The following is a 16,159-nucleotide window of genomic DNA, read 5'->3' as shown; positions in this document are numbered from 1 at the left end:
AAGCGAGATGAGCGCCGCAACCCCAGAGTCGTTCGCGACTGGACTTAACTGTCAGGGGTCCTTTAGCTTTTTATCTGACACAATGCATTATAGTTGCTCCAGCAGGAACATTAAGTTGTCCACCAAGACCCTCAGAAATTTTCAAGTGGTCTTGGAGGTGGCGGTGACAGGGGTGTGTGTGTGTGAGAACCACTAGCACAGATGCTTTTAAAATTAGTGTAGTACAGTGGTACCTCAGGTTAAGTACTTAATTCATTCCAGAGGTCCGTTCTTCACCTGAAACTGTTCTTAACCTGAAGCACCACTTTAGCTAATGGGGCCTCCTGCTGCTGCCACGCCACCGGAGCACAATATCTGTTCTCATCCTGAAGCAAAGTTCTTAACCCGAGGTACTATTTCTGGTTAGCGGAGTCTGTAACCTGAAGTGTATGTAACCTGAGGTACCACTGTAATGCTTAATGATCTATTTTCATATTCATAAGAACATAAGGCAAACTTGCTGGGTCAGGCCAAGGGCCCATCTAGTTCAGCACCCTGTTTTCATAGCGGCCTGTGAGAAACCCGCAAGCAGGACCCAATCACAATATTCCTGTCCTCGTCTGTGCTTTCCAGCAACTGGGATTCTGTGGAGGCAGAGCAGAGCCTTCATGGCTCACAGCCATCGATAGGCCTTTCCTCCTCCATGAATTTGTCCAGTCCTTTTTTAAAGTCATCTTAGTTTGTGGCCATCACTGCCTCCTGTGGGAGGGAGTTCCATAGTTTAACTATGCACTGTGTGAAGAAGTACAGTGGTACCTCAGGTTACAGACTCTGCTAACCCAGAAATAGTACCTCGGGTTAAGAACTTTGCTTCAGGATGAGAACAGAAATTGCGCAGCGGCAGCAGGAGGCCCCATTTGCTAAAGTGGTACCTCAGGTTAAGAACAGTTTCAGGTTAAGAACGGGCCTCTGGAATGAATTAAGTTCTTAACCCAAGGTACCACTGTACTTTATTTTATCTTGGAGGGCAGGCACCCAAAGCAACCCAAGGAACGCTAACTGGCAGTTGGGGTGTGTGACACCAGCACAGAAGGTGACTCAGAATAGAGTAACCAGGAAGAGGGCAGGTTCTAGCTGTGGAAAGGAACCATCCGCACGGCAACATTTTGTTGCAGGTCCCACTTGCCCCTTTTAAAATATGTGCTACCGCCTTAGCTCACTGGATGGGCAAGTCACCTTAATGGAAATCCTTTCCCCCCAGAAATTTGCAGTGCTGGATCTCAACTTCTGAAAGACGCTGTGCAGTCTCTGTTTGGAGGCCTTTTGTCGAGCAGTCAAGAGACTAACGGGAGCATCCTTGTGGTCAACACGTTGCCGTGGAAACGAACTGAAGTCATCTCCAAAGCTGGACCAGGAGGATCCAAGACCTTAGGTGCCAACAGTGCTTCAGGCCTAAAAGCTTTTTGATTCACAGATAGATTACTTTATAGCAAGTCCTTCTCATTGTAGTTTGTAAAGTGCTTCTAATCCTTACAGAGTCCTTGCAATATTCTTTAGCGAAGGGAATTGTTGCATTCACAAGAAGAAATGCTAAAACTGGAAGTAATGCACCTATTTTAGTCACGTCCATTAATTTCAGTATGCATTGTGTCCCCAGGTGGGAGTGAGATACAGTGCAGAGGATTGTAGAAGGACTCGACCTTAGCAAATGCACCTGTCTTTTGGCTGCTTCAAAGTTAACCTGTCTCCTTTGTACCTCTTTAGCCTTGGTGACAGTTCCCAGCATGGGCTACTGTGTTGTTCAAGATTCCTTACCTCCTCCATATCCCGTGACAGTGACCAAAGAGGTGAGCTTCTCTGTGGCTTTTGCCAGGAAACCGGAGTTAATAATATATGCCGGGTGTTATGTATTGAAGTTCTCACCCTGGGCCAGCAGGGGGATACTGTAGATAGTTTTCACTCAGGTCCACGTCAGTTATTTTAGGCGGGAAACCCTGGGTTGTTGTTGCTACAATGTTGACAGCCGGCTGCCTATAAAAGCAGGCCGGCTGAGCTGTTTGCTGTTCAGTTCTGTCCAGCTTACAAGTAAAGAGCTGCTCTGGAGAAATCGCTGTGTCGTCTGCTATGTTCGCCCACAACTTAACACCGAGGGCCTACCAAATGGTGGGCACCTGAGGGCACATGTGGTGGGACTGCCTCAAGGTTGCAGAATTCTGGGCCACGGCGTTCAAAGATATTTCTCTTCAAACTCGTCCCTCCTTCATATCTGGTGCTTCAGAATTCTTTTCTGAAGCTGATAAAGAAAAAATAAGGAATTCTTTTGTTACCTTTTGATGGCAGCAAGGACGTCTGGAGCAATGTTTTGGGAAACGTTTGAGCTAGTCAATTTGGCCTACTGGTACACAAGGGTTTGGCAGGTAGCCTTGCTGGAAGAAAAATCCCGTAAACTGTCTCTAGGTGGATTCATTCAAAAAGACAAATTTGATGAAGTATGGTTTCATATAGTTTCAGAACAAGGAGGCATGTGGAAAGATGGCCCCTCCATAGAGCAAGTTACAGTGGTACCTCGCAAGACGAAATTAATTCGTTCTGTGAGTTTTTTCGCCTTGCGAATTTTTCGTCTTGCGAAGCACGGATTCCCATAGGAATGCATTGAAAATCAAAAAGGAAACAAACTTGCAAGACGTTTTCGTCTTGCGAAGCAAGCCCATAGGGAAATTCGTCTTGCGAAGCAACTCAAAAAACGAAAAACTCTTTCGTCTTGTGAGTTTTTCGTCTTACGAGGCATTCGTCTTGCGAGGTACCACTGTACATGAAAGTGAAGAAAATTCCATGACTTGGGAATGGAGATCCCGTTGCCTCCCTAGGTGTTCTGTACTACAACTTCCATCACACTTGACCACTGGGGCTGATGGGACCTAGAACCCCTCTTTCTCTAGCTGATGGGTGAATCCAGGCAGCCTGTGTTTCCCCTTATTCTTAGGCATCAGGGTGTGACTGTTGGGATGCTGCCAGGGAGACGGGGGCATCCGGCAGGCCCCCAGCTGGCTCCAGCCACCAGCCGGCAGCTGGGCGATCTCCAGGTCACAGAACAGCATCAATCAATCAATCAGTGACTCGAGCCTCAGTAGCCTTCTGCAGCTACCAAGCACGCTAATTAGCAGAGTGAATAAATCTCCACAATGGAAATGGCGGACAGAGACATGTGTAAGCATTATTTACAGCATTTATTCAGCATAGTTCAGGAACAAAGGAAAAAACATGTCTGCTTCGTCTCCAGCAAAACAGCAATAGCAAAAGCAATATACAAAACGGAAGTTCCCAGCAGACTGTGCTGGAAGTAAACAGGCATGTGACACACAACAGTCATGCCTGTTCCCTTTTAAGGAGGAACGGAACTATATCGTAACATGGATATAGTTACTTTTCATTTATATATAATCCTTTTCATTTATTTAGTTCTTAAAACTTCCTCTGCAGGTGGATGGCTCTGTCATCATGAAGAATGGTCTTGTCCGGGTCTGTCTGGATACTCTGGGGCGTGTGACATCGCTTTGCTTAATGCAGCCAGAGAGGTACTTTGAGATCTGAACTTTATTTTTTCTCAGATCAAGCCATGCAATTCCTTGACTCTTCCGAGGGTGTGCTTTTCTCCTTAGAGAGTCAGTTCCCGAAGGTTGCTGCGCTAACCAGTTTGTGATATTTGACGACGTTCCATTGTATTGGGATGCCTGGGACGTTATGGACTATCACCTGGAGACCAGGTAGGTTGCCTGTCATCATTTTGGCACAACGCTGCAGCTTGAGATTTCTTGTATGTAATGAAAGGATGCTGAAGAGCTCTTCACAGCAAAGGTTACGGCATCCATTCGGTCTCTCTTGAGACAGAGCTGGAATTGCAAATCGGTCAGAGAGAATCACACACGCTTCGCATCAATGGCACAATTTAGTTTAAACCACTGGAGCGCTTCCAGGTGTTGTTAAAAAATATCCAGGTGTATCACAAGCATGTAGGGAGAAATGGCCATACAACAAGTAAGCAAAAGCAAGGGCTTATATAAAAAGAAATAGCACATTTCCTTGTTTGAGAACACTGCATGTTTTCAGCATAGCTCAAAACTCAAATCTATGTATCTCAGGGTAAGCAATGTTTACCACTGTAAAGAATGTTATTGCATTTTGAAACCCTTCTCACTTCTGTTCTCCTCTCTCTGTTACATACTCATTTCTCTTGAAGAATATTTAGGCACAGCCATTCTTCCTTTGCAGAGGGAAGGAAAAAAGGACTAAGGAGGAGGGCGCAGTACAGACTTACCTCTTAGTGTGAGTGGCATGGAGGGAACCAATGAAAGTGATGGCCAACAGACTGAAAACAAAGGGAAATGGAATGTCTAATTCACTAATGGAGCAAATAAAGGAGCAGCCACAGCTCAGTGCAGTAGGGAGCCTGCTTTGCAGGGTTAGTTGCCAGAACCTCCGGTTAGAAGGTAGTTGCCAGAACCTCCGGTTAGAAGGTGATGATGGAGGGAACTGCCTGAGACCTTGGAGAACTGCTGCCAGCCAGTGCAGTACTGATCTAGGTGGAGAAATGTCTGCCTCTGTGTAAGGGAACTTTATTTGATGGGACCAGGCGGGCAGGCATGGAACGGAATGAAATCTAATCTGCTATCTGAAACCTTTTGGCTTTTCTAGGTAGTGTGGTGGATTTCTTCAGTAAACACACCATTGTGATGCTTAAGATGGCTTTATCTGGTCACAATAGCGGCCTCTGGGGAGCCCACAAAAGTGGAGTCCCAAACCTATAAATCACACAGGCTTACACAGAGACATTCCTTCACCTTAGCTTTGCACATGTGTGGAAGTGAAGCCACGTTCTCAGTGGGAAAGTACGCCTGCGTGGTCAAAGCTGGATGCCTGATTCACCAACAGGAACACGGCGCCTGCTTTCTGTCAAACTAGCCCAAGGCTGAGTTTTTCCTGCACAAACATTCTTGACACCTCCTTAATACAGTCTGAGCAAGCAGATTGTCCTGACCGTATCCTTTCACACATACTTGTTTACATCTCTTCACATATGGGTATTGGGCATTTGAAACATGCCACAGAGTGCGTGCAGAGTAGACCAAACAGAGGGAAATACTGAAGAGACGCAAAAATATCTTTGCATGGTTTAATAACAAAACTCCTCTAACATACCTCTTACATAGTGTCTATAATCATCACCCATCCATCCACCAGGGGAGAGTAAGGTGCATACTGCACATTATATGCCATTCACAATTGCTGACACAACTAATTACAGTGACTTATCAGCACCTGCTGCACTGGTAAAGGTAAAGGGAACCCTGACCATTAGGTCCAGTCATGGCTGACTCTGGGGTTGCGGCGCCCATCTCGCTTTATTGGCCAAGGGAGCCGGCGTACAGCTTCCGGGTCATGTGGCCAGCATGACTAAGCCGCTTCTGGCAAACCAGAGCAGCGCACGGAAACGCCATTTACCTTCCCGCCGGAGCGGTAACTATTTATCTACTTGCACTTTGACGTGCTTTCGAACTGCTAGGTTGGCAGGAGCAGGGACCGAGCAACGGGAGCTCACCCCGTCGTGGGGATTCGAACCGCCGACCTTCTGATTGGCAAGTCCTAGGCTCTGTGGTTTAACCCACAGCGCCACCCGCGTCCCTATGCTACACTGCTACGCAGCTGTAAAAACTAGGTCAGGATATGCACCCTGGCTTTTAAATGGGTACACACCCTGTGGAACAATAATGAACCCTAACATTTAAACAAACTATTCAACAATGGGCTGTCTACGCTACAGTAGTCAGCAGAGGCAGCTCCCCATGGGTATCGGGCTTTTTGTGCTCCCTCTTGCGAGGAGAAGCACCATCTTCTACTCAGAATAAATCTTCCCACAGCCACCGTTGGAGGCAGTGATGCTCCTGAGTACCATTTCCTGGAAACCACAAGAGGGGAGAGGGCTGCTCTTGTGATCGGTTTCTGCTTGTGGGATTCCCATTTTGGGCATTTGGTTGGCACTAGACGGGCTGGACTAGACGGGCCATTGGCTTGATCCAGCAGGGCTCTTTGGATATTCGTCCCTTACGGCCTAGAACAGGGGTCCCCAAAGTAAGGCCCGTGGGCCGGATAAGGCCCGAGGGACTCGTTTATCTGGCCCGCAGCAACTGCCGCTGCCCACTCTTACCAGTGCTGCGCTGCGCGGCTGCCCACTTCCGGGTCGGAGGAGCACCGGAAATTGGTTGTGCGCACGCGCAAGTGTTATTTCCGGTGCACATTCGGGTCGGAGGAGGCCCGCGCACATGCGTACAAGCTATTTCCAGTGCTCCTCCGACCCGGAAGTGCGCCGGAAATAGCGTGTGCACACGCGTATGGGCACGCGCTCCCCCACCCTCCGGTCCGCCGCGCAATCGGCGCTGGAGACACCGGCCCGAGGTGCAGTAAGTTTGCTGAGCCCTGGCCTGGAACTCTGAGCCAATGATTTCCTTGTAAATATCCCTTTCAGGAAGACCATTGCACGTCTCCTTAAACCCTTGGAAATCATCCAGCCAGGGGGACTGCGGGGCAGTGTGACCTTCTCCCTTCGGATCAGCGAGAAGAGCGTCCTTACCCAAGAGGTCATTCTGGACGCAGCATGCCCTCACGTCCGCTTCCAGACTCAGGTTCGATATGCTTGTAATCTTCTCTGGAAGCTCTTTCCCCTCCTAAATACACCCACACCTGTGTATGTTTTGTAAATCTGTTTTTTTCCCCTTAAATTAAATATTTTTAAAATTACATTTCAAGAAAAGATCGTACAAGGTTATGCAAAATACAGTGTTAGCAAACAGGGTCTGGTGACAATATACATAGTCCATATACCATTACTGACCACTGTCAAACAAATACAGACATAAAATAAAACCAAAATAAATAAACCACAGGTATGTGAATGTGTGGAAGGTAGCAAGTGGAGCTATCTATAGCATAGGCATCATAGTTAAAGAAGACAAGGTTACAAAACATGGACCCTGTTATACCAAGGAAAATGATTAAATGTGCTGAGTCAGTGTATAAGCCATATTTGTTTGTAGGCCAAGGGAGGTCCTTGCTTACCATAGCTGTCAACTTTTCCCTTTTCTTGTGAGGAATCATATTCAGAATCAGGGAATTTCCCTTAAAAAAAGGGAAACGTTGACAGCTGTGTTACTTACAAGTGAAATGAAGTCAGACCAAATAAGTATGAAATCGTCCTTTTTCTTTGGCCCCTAAAGACTCTCAGCTTACTACGTTTTCCAGCAAGGCAATATCCCACACTTTAGATGGGTCCAGTCTAATTTTTTCCAGAACTGTGCTATTCTCATTCCAGCAGCTATAAGTAGGTGCACTATCAAGCCTTTATTATGCAACGTTTAATCTGTTGATTCAAATGCTTGATATTTCTGATTAAAAAAATACTGTAAACGAGGCCTGCTGTGCAAAATCCAAAGGTTTTATAACCTTAACCTATGAAAGATTGCAGCGTTTTGGGACTTTTTAGTTTAGAGAAAAGGTGAACAAGAGGCACCATGATAGAAGTTTTAAAAAATTATGCCTGGGAGGGAGAAAGTGCATAGAGAAAAGTTTTTTCCTCTCATAACAACCACCTTGCCAACAAAGGTCCGTATAGTTAAAGCTGTGGTTTTCCCAGTAGTGATGTATGGAAGTGAGAGCTGGACCATAAAGAAGGCTGATCGTCAAAGAATTGATGCTTTTGAATTATGGTGCTGGAGGAGACTCTTGAGAGTCCCATGGACTGCAAGAAGATCAAACCTATCCATTCTGAAGGAAATCAGCCCTGAGTGCTCACTGGAAGGACAGATCCTGAAGCTGAGGCTCCAGTACTTTGGCCACCTCATGAGAAGAGAAGACTCCCTGGAAAAGACCCTGATGTTGGGAAAGATGGAGGGCACAAGGAGAAGGGGACGACAGAGGACGAGATGGTTGGATAGTGTTCTCGAAGCTACTAGCACGAGTTTGGCCAAATTGCAGGAGGCAGTGGAAGACAGGAGTGCCTGGCGTGCTCTGGTCCAGGGGGTCATGAAGAGGCGGACACGACTAAATGACTAAACAACAACAAGACAGCTTCTTGGAGGAGAGGGCTATCAAAGGCTACCAGCCACTGTGGGAAGCAGCAACGCTTCTGGAAGGTGTTGCTGGAAATTATAGGAGCGGAGAATCCTACTTGGGCACAAATCCTACTTGCCAGTTTCCCATTGGGGTTTCTGCTTGGTCCCTGTGAGAACAGGATGCTGGACTGATCCAGCAGCGAAGCTCCTCTTAGGTTCGTGAGACAAAAAATTTACTGCATTTTAGTGTTAGTGTGCTTGGCTCTGTGACACGCCTTTTGTTTTTGTTTTTTTAAATAATTTTTATTAACTGACCAATCACATCAAATTTTTTTTTATAACATATTTATTAAGGTTTAGGAATTTATATAAAACAGAAAAAACAGAACAATAAAAACAAAAACAAAAACAATAAAAATACATACAATCCAAACAGAACACATACAAAACAAGTATAATTTCCGTCCCTTATATTCATAAAACTTACTTTCCCGACCTCCTCGTACCTCCCCTTTCTGTATTCCATTCTCTAATTAAGTCAATTCAGCAAATCCTTTCCCTAATTTCTATATTTCTCCTGGGTATGGTTGGCCAATTGGTGCCAAAGAAGGACAGAACATTTTTTATGTATGCTACAACAGCAGCAAGAATACTCATCGCAAAGTATTGGAAGACACAAGATCTACCCACCGTGGAAGAATGGCAGATGAAAGTGATAGACTATATGGGACTGGCAGAAATGACCAGCAGAATTCGAGACCAGGGAAAAGAGACGGCGGAAGAAGATTGGAAGAAATTTAAGGACTATCTTAAGAAACATTGCAAAATTATTGAAGGCTAGAATGATGTTGATTCAGAAATTAAGGGGTTAAAAGCTGTAATGATTATGTGATTAAGAAAAGAAAGGCAATCACATCAAATTAAATCACATCACATAAATTCCAAATTACAAAGCCAAATTTTTAATTGGCTCTATGACATGCCTTTTGAACATTGCATCAGTAGGGACTTCGCTTACCCCACCCCAATCTCATTTCAGTGAACTCTGTTGCGTTCCAAAAGCAAGGAAGGATTGGACTCTGATTAACAGAATACACACAAGGCTTGACCAGCAAGACTTTGGGAGGAAGGGCCAATAATAATCTGTCCACCCCTTGGCCCAGGTCGTTTTATTCACAAAAGAACCTTTTACACAGTGTTCGTAAGAACCAATCAGATTTCCTCTGAGCATTTCAAAAAACCCCACATGGGACAAAGTCAGATCAGAAGAAATCCTTTTAACTACAAAGAAACTATTTCCTGCTTGAGCATGCATACGTGGTTAAGCTAAATAAACAGGAACCAAGGAGAAATGCATTTAGTACCCCCAGAGGTCATAAACTCATAGGAAAGAAAGACGCATTTACCATCTCCATGTAAACTCTGTTCCTGGCCCTTAAGATCTATCTAAAGATTAACAAAAGCTACATCAAAGCTACCTTCTATCTTTATGGCTCAGGGTGCCTGGTGCCAGTCTGTGTTTTAGAATGCTTTAGGCGTAGAAAATGGACAGTAGAGAAGATGGGCAGAGATGCAGCGGCTTGTGGGATTTAATCAGAAATTCTTGTCAATGACTCGGACCCAGTCAACGCAATGCTTTCACTGCGGACACAATGGCTTGCTCCATATTTTCAGAATTCCTCATAGCAATCCCACCTGACCCCCACAAACTCTACCCTAATCTGGTTTCACTTTCCTTTGCTGTTTGGGACAGGCCTGGAAAAAGGAGGACTCATCAGCTTTAGTAGGTTGTGTAGATGTTATGACACTTCCTGGTGACCTGGAAGTTCCTAGAGCAGGGGAGCCTCCAAATAAACTTGGAGAATGTATGTGTTTTATATGTAAGTAAGTAAGTACTGTATTTTTCGCTCTATAGGACGCACTTTTCCCCCTCCAAAAATTAAGGGGAAATGTGTCTGCGTCCTATGGAGCGAATGCAGGCTCTTTGGCTTCAGCGATAGCAACACGAAGCCTCCGAAGCGCAGAGGGAGAACTCCCCCCGCGCCCTGGAGGCTCCGCGGTGCTTTCGCTGAAGCCCCCGGAGCGCAGCGGGAGTTCCCGCTGCGCTCCGAAGGCTTGCAGATAGCCGCCTGAAGCCTGGAGAGCGAGAAGGGTTGGTGCACACCGATCCCTCTTGCTCTCCAGGCTTCGCTTCTCTGGAGAGGCGCTGCACAGTTTTCCCTCTCTGCGCAGTGCCCCTTCAGTGAAGCGGGAGGAGAAATGGAAGGGCCTCTGTTTCTCCTGCTGCTTCGCTGAAGGGGTGCTGAGCAGAGAGGGGGAGAATTTTTTCCCCCCTGTTCTCCCCCTCCTATGGTCCGGTGCGTCCTATAGAGCGAAAAATACAGTAAGTAAGTAAGTAAATAAATAACTTTGAGATTGGGGGCAGGGCGGAGAACAAGGCACCTTTTCTCCTCTGATACACTACACTTCTTGCTGGATCCACAGGTGGACTGGAATGAGGCTCATAAGTTCCTCAAGGTGGATTTCCCTGCCAAGGTCCGGAGCCCCAATGCCACATATGAGATACAGTTTGGCCACCTTCAGAGGCCAACGCACTGGAACACCTCTTGGGACTGGGCTCGGTTTGAGGTGAGAATCTGCCCACAGACTCCTGGCCAAGTTAGGTATTGCTGGGTAGCTGTCAAGCCCTCTGTTTTTCAGCTGTCTACACCGGTGGTTCCCAAAGTTTTCTGGGCCACTGCCCCCTTGGTTCCATAAATTCAGAAGTTTTCAGCAGGTGTTTCAAAGTTGGCACAGGAGGCACCTGCTAAATCTCTCATGGCAAAGAGTTCTACAGGACCAGGCCAATGGCACCAAAGGCTCTGTCTCCTGCTGTTGCCAAATGAACCCTGCAGAGAACGACCAACGACGCTCTTGTAGGTGAGCTCAATGATCAAACTGGGATAAGAAGGGTTCAGGCAATCCCTGAGTTACCTGGACCTAAGTTGTTCAGGGCTTTGGAAGACCCTTGAACTGGGCGAAAGGACTGTGAACTCAGGCCTGGCACTGAAAACACAATCCCTGGCCTGAGCATATGCTCAGAGGCACCTTGTTCCTTAAGTATGTGTATGTATGTCCACCCTCCCCAGTGCTTTAAAAAACAACAACAACATGGTTCTGGTTAATATACCTTAGGAATTCTAGTTTTAAAAACACAGGAGACCCTGCAAGCCTGAAGTCCACTTATAACTGCCCTGGATTATGATCATTTGCTTTGTTATTCTTTTTCCAAGGTGTGGAGCCACAAGTGGATGGACCTGTCTGAGCATGGCTTTGGGGTGGCCCTGCTGAACGACTCCAAATATGGCTGCTCCGTCCGGGGCAACGTGATGAGTCTTTCCCTGTGAGTTTTTGGCAGGCAGGCAGGAAAAGATTTCTGGCGGGATGGCTTGAGGTCTTTGGTATTCCAGAATTTTGCTGTGTTTTCCTGGCGCTTTAGAAGGGAGCTTGCAGATGCCTTGTGTGTCTTGGCTCAGCGCACATCTAATGTTTGCCTGTTTGGCTACAGCAGGAATGGAGTAACAGAAGTGAGTCTGGGAATGGCCATGTTGATGGAACTGCACAGTCAATAACACAAGTGTCCCGTGCAAAGCTCAGAACAGATAAAAAGAAAGAACTTAGTCAGGCAGCACAGAGTTAAACCATGGAACTTAGATGGCTTTAAAAGAGGATTGGACAGTATCATTTATTATTCCTCTGGTACTTGTTTAGAACACCCAGTTAAAAGTAATTTTTTCTGGGGGAAAAAAGAGAATTAGATAAACTCACGAAGGAGAGGGCAATCGATGGCTGCTAGCCTCAATGGATACACTCTCTCCATGTTCAGCAAAAGCTTCTGAATATCAGTTGCTGGAAACCACAGGAGGGGAGAGAGCTCTTGTGTTCAAATCCTACTTGTCGATTTCCTTTCGGTGCATCTGGTTGGCCACTGTGGGAACAGGGTGTTGGACTAGACGGGCAATTGGCTTGATCCAGCAGGCCAATTCTTACCTTCTTGTATAGTAATATATCATTTTCATCTGCATGTAGGTTAAGAGCACCAAAGTCACCTGACGCCACGGCAGATATTGGGAGCCATCAGTTTACATATGCGGTGATGCCTCATGTAGGTAAGAAAGCCTGAGAATAAAAGCAGAGCTTTTTGAAGCAACTCAACAGTTGTGGTGGGATGAGTGTCCTTTTCTTGCCTCTGATGGCAAAGTGCTGTCTTCTGAACAGGTTCATTCCAGGAGGCGGAGGTGATCCGTCAGGCATACAACTTGAATTTCCCTCTTCACGAGGTGCCTTGCGTCTCAGGGCAACACCCAGCTTGGAGCGCCTTCTCTGTGCAATCCCCAGCTGTTGTCCTGGAAACAATAAAGCAGGTACGGGGCCCAAGAGAGGATGAGAAGTCACAAAGTGACTTCTCTCGATGGCTACTAGTCACAAGGGAAGCTCAGCTCTAACCACGATCACAGGCAGCAGTGCTTCTGTATACCGGCTGCTGGAAACAAGAGGAGGGAGAATTCTTGTGCTTGGGTCCTGTTTACTGGTTTCCCTGTTTACTGGATTGAGCCCTAGATGGGACCTTGGCCTAATCCAGCAGGACTCTTCTAATGATGAAGAGTCCTGCTGGATTCACAACATGAGATGGTAGGCAGAGCTGGGCACTGCCCAGGTGCCCTCCGTTGCAGTATGCCAGGGGTGGGGAGCCACAGGCCTGAGAGCAAAATGTGGCCCTTCAAATCTCTCTAGCCCTTGGAGTTGAAAATATCAATAAGAAACCAGAGCCATATCTCCTTGGATTGATAGATGAAGAGAGACCACCGGGGGAGGGGGGAGAATTTTTCCATATGCAAGTACAGTTGCTAGAATAGTGATTGCTGCTAGCTGGAAGTCACAAACTATACCCACAAAGGAGGAATGGGTTTGTAAGCAAAATGAATATTTAATTTTGGCAAAATTAACTGCTGTAATAAGAAATCAGTCGAATCAAAAATTTAAAAAGGAGTGGAAATGTTTTGATGAAATATTGCTGGGGAAAAAAGATACGCTAATATGCCTAGATTAAAATGTGAAGTACTGGATGGAAGAAAAATTAGTAAGGAAAGATGATAAGAATATATAGATGATTTGAGAAGATTGTAGAAGATTGTTGTAAATTGTATAATGTGGAGGAAATCGAGTGGGGGCGGAGGGAAGTGGGAGGAAGGAGAAAAGAATAATATGGTGGATTGAGGAAATAGAAATGTAAATGGATGGGGGGTGGGGAGGAAATGGTGTTAGCTTTGGTACATCTGTATTGTCATGTAATATGTGAAAACCAATAAAAAAAGAAAGAAGAAAAACAACAACAAAGAAAAAAAATCTCTCTGGCCCTTGGGAATTTCTCCGAGCGGTGCCACCCTGCCCATGCCCTTTGCCACCCTTGCCCTTGGCTTTTGTGATGGAAGGAAGGTGGGATACAAATACAGTAAATGGTCAGCCATAACCAATGGGCCACAAGGAGAGAGGAGTGGTTGCACAGAGCTGGAGAAGAGCACTGTGCTGTCTATGTGCTGATTATGGGACGCTTGTCTGTTTCCTTCCCTCCTTTCAGGCTGAGGACGTGCCAGGCGGGCTGGTGATCAGGCTGTATGAGTCACACGGCAGTACTGTGGTCACCTGGCTCCAGACGTGTCTCCCAGTCCAAGAGGCTGTCATGTAAGTGTGTAGATGTAAACACCACAAGTGGTTGAGGTGCTTCCAGGCTGCTGCTGTTTTCAGGTGGAGTTCAATCACATCCTGGCATTCCGTTAAAGTTTATTTGGCACCTGTAATGGTTCTAGGGGTTGCTCGTGCGTAAGCCGGTGCAAACACCTGGCCGGGTTGCCTGAGTGAACCTTTTCTGTCCGGACAGCCACTCACCCGTGGCTGTCTCAATCGCTGGCAGAATCCGTCAGTGGGAGTTTCTTAAACTTCTTCCAGCAAAGAAGCTCTTTGACTCCTAGTCTCCTCCTACTTTCTCTGTGCGAAAGCCTTCTGCGCAAGGAGGGCGTGGGCAACGGAGGACCCCTATTCTCCCCGCTGGTCCCAGGCAAGGAGTCATGAGACCGCCTCCCCGCTTCCCCCATCTGCCCCCCTTCTCCACTGGTGCTACGCTGATTCTCTTCCCCAGAAGATGGGCTGCTTCTCCCGATCCCTGGACGCTCTCTGGAATCCCTCTGGCTTTTGCTCTCTCCCTGACAGCACCCCTGACAAATAAATGCACTTCCCCCCCAAATTTGGATTTTTTTATACAGTGGTACCTCGGGTTAAGAACTTAATTCATTCTGGAGGTCTGTTCTTAACCTGAAACTGTTCTTAACCTGAGGTACCACTTTAGCTAATGGGGCCTCCTGCTGCCACCGCCACGCGATTTCTGTTCTCATCCTAAAGCAAAGTTCTTAACTCGAGGTACTATTTCTGGGTTAGCGGAGTCTGTAACCTGAAGTGTCTGTAACCCAAGATACCACTGTAATAAAGAAAGCAGAGGGGAAGTGTTCTGGAAAGTGTGAGATAATACTTGTTGGTCACAATGCTGTCTAACCTCCCTGCAAACAAATCTGAACGGATGCGTAGTGAGTAGCCGATCTCATCTCGCCTCCCGAATCAGGATGAGTGCCCAGTGAATGGGTTGTCCGGACTGTGCTCAAAGAGTTTCACTCTTCTCCTTTCTTAGGTGCGACCTCCTAGAGCGGCCTGATCCAAGCAAGTGCCTGCCACTGGAGGAGCGTGGTCTGCGCCTCTCCTTTACACCTTTCCAAATACAAACTGTCCTGCTGACTTTGAAACAACCAGGCAGCAGCTGAACTTCTGGAGCACAAATTTGCATACTGGCTCCTTGGCTTCCTGCTGGGCAAAGGCCTGAAGCTGTGGCAGACACAGGTGGACTTGAAAGATCTGCACCATTCTTCTTCTTCTTCTTTAAATTTTTTTAAAAATTATTTTCCTTTAAACAGCTTTCAGCAATACATTGATCAACATAAAAACCCTTTTTGCTCTGCCGAGCTTACAAATTCCCTCCCTCCCTTCAACCGGTATCCCATATCAAATCCAATTGTGCAATCTACTATATGTCTACATTGTAGGATTTACTTCAATCCTGCTAGTGTCTTCAATTTTTTACAATTATCATAAATAAATTTACTCCAGTCTCTTTGGAATTTCTGATCGTCCTGGTCTCAGATCCTGCAGGTCAGTTTGGCCGATTCAGCAAAGTCCATCATCTTCACCTGCCACTCCTTTAGGGGCCATGCTAATCTTCTCTGTATCCTTCCAATTTTAGTATATCTGCTGCCGAAGCAAGCACATCCACGCCATTCTTCTTATTTCTTTTAACTAGAGCACTAAGGCCTGCCAACCTGTGGCAAGTGCAAAGCAGCTGCTGTGCGATGCCGCCAATGCAAAATGGCGGGTTGGGATGGCACTAGTGGCCTACTTTAACCAGTGAACTTCTATTTCCTGAGATGATCTACCTATTCCAAGTCTAAATTGTAGCTGTGATTCCTGCATTGCAGGGGGCTGGACTAGATGACACTCGGATCCCCTTCCAACTCTACAGTTCTACGATTCTATGAAATCTACACCTGGGATTCTTACAGCTTAACTGACTTTGTGGCAGAGTGAGCAGCTTCTGTGTTACTATTGATAAACAACTGGGAAGTCAGAAGCTTTTGCTTATCTGCTGTGAATCATGCTGTTTCTGCTCAAACCCCCTTTTTAAAGGGGGTAAAGGTAAAGGGACCCCTGACCATTAGGCCCAGTCGTGACCGACTCTGGGGTTGCGGCGCTCATCTCGCTTTATTGGCCGAGGGAGCCGGCGTACAGCTTCCAGGTCATGTGGCCAGCATGACCAAGCCGCTTCTGGCGAACCAGAGCAGCGCACAGAAACGGCGTTTACCTTCCCGCCGGAGCGGTACCTATTTATCTACTTGCACTTTGGCGTGCTTTCGAACTGCTAGGTTGGCAGGAGCAGGGACTGAGCAACGGGAGCTCACCCCGTCGCGGGGATTCGAACCGCCAACCTTCTGATTCGCAAG

The 16,159-nt window shown here is 46.7% G+C and overlaps 1 protein-coding gene across 1 annotated transcript in view; it reads left to right on the top strand.

Annotated features, from left to right (window-relative positions):
* MAN2C1 (mannosidase alpha class 2C member 1) overlaps positions 1 to 15,283 on the top strand; it is a 34,052-nt gene extending 18,769 nt beyond the window's left edge. Inside the window, exons 16-26 of the mRNA XM_083630190.1 lie at positions 1,241 to 1,411; positions 1,744 to 1,826; positions 3,460 to 3,554; positions 3,639 to 3,743; positions 6,500 to 6,656; positions 10,566 to 10,709; positions 11,354 to 11,463; positions 12,150 to 12,229; positions 12,339 to 12,484; positions 13,699 to 13,802; positions 14,800 to 15,283. Of these exons, the coding sequence (XP_083486316.1) occupies positions 1,241 to 1,411; positions 1,744 to 1,826; positions 3,460 to 3,554; positions 3,639 to 3,743; positions 6,500 to 6,656; positions 10,566 to 10,709; positions 11,354 to 11,463; positions 12,150 to 12,229; positions 12,339 to 12,484; positions 13,699 to 13,802; positions 14,800 to 14,929 (1,325 nt within the window). The 3' untranslated portion in view covers positions 14,930 to 15,283. The remainder of the gene's footprint in view (positions 1 to 1,240; positions 1,412 to 1,743; positions 1,827 to 3,459; positions 3,555 to 3,638; positions 3,744 to 6,499; positions 6,657 to 10,565; positions 10,710 to 11,353; positions 11,464 to 12,149; positions 12,230 to 12,338; positions 12,485 to 13,698; positions 13,803 to 14,799) is intronic.
* Positions 15,284 to 16,159: the final 876 nt, after the last annotated feature.

Source organism: Podarcis filfolensis (genome assembly GCF_964270895.1).
Source record: "Podarcis filfolensis genome assembly, chromosome: 9".
NCBI classification, from domain to species: Eukaryota; Metazoa; Chordata; class Lepidosauria; order Squamata; family Lacertidae; genus Podarcis; species Podarcis filfolensis.
This window is presented reverse-complemented; position numbering and strand designations above follow the sequence as displayed.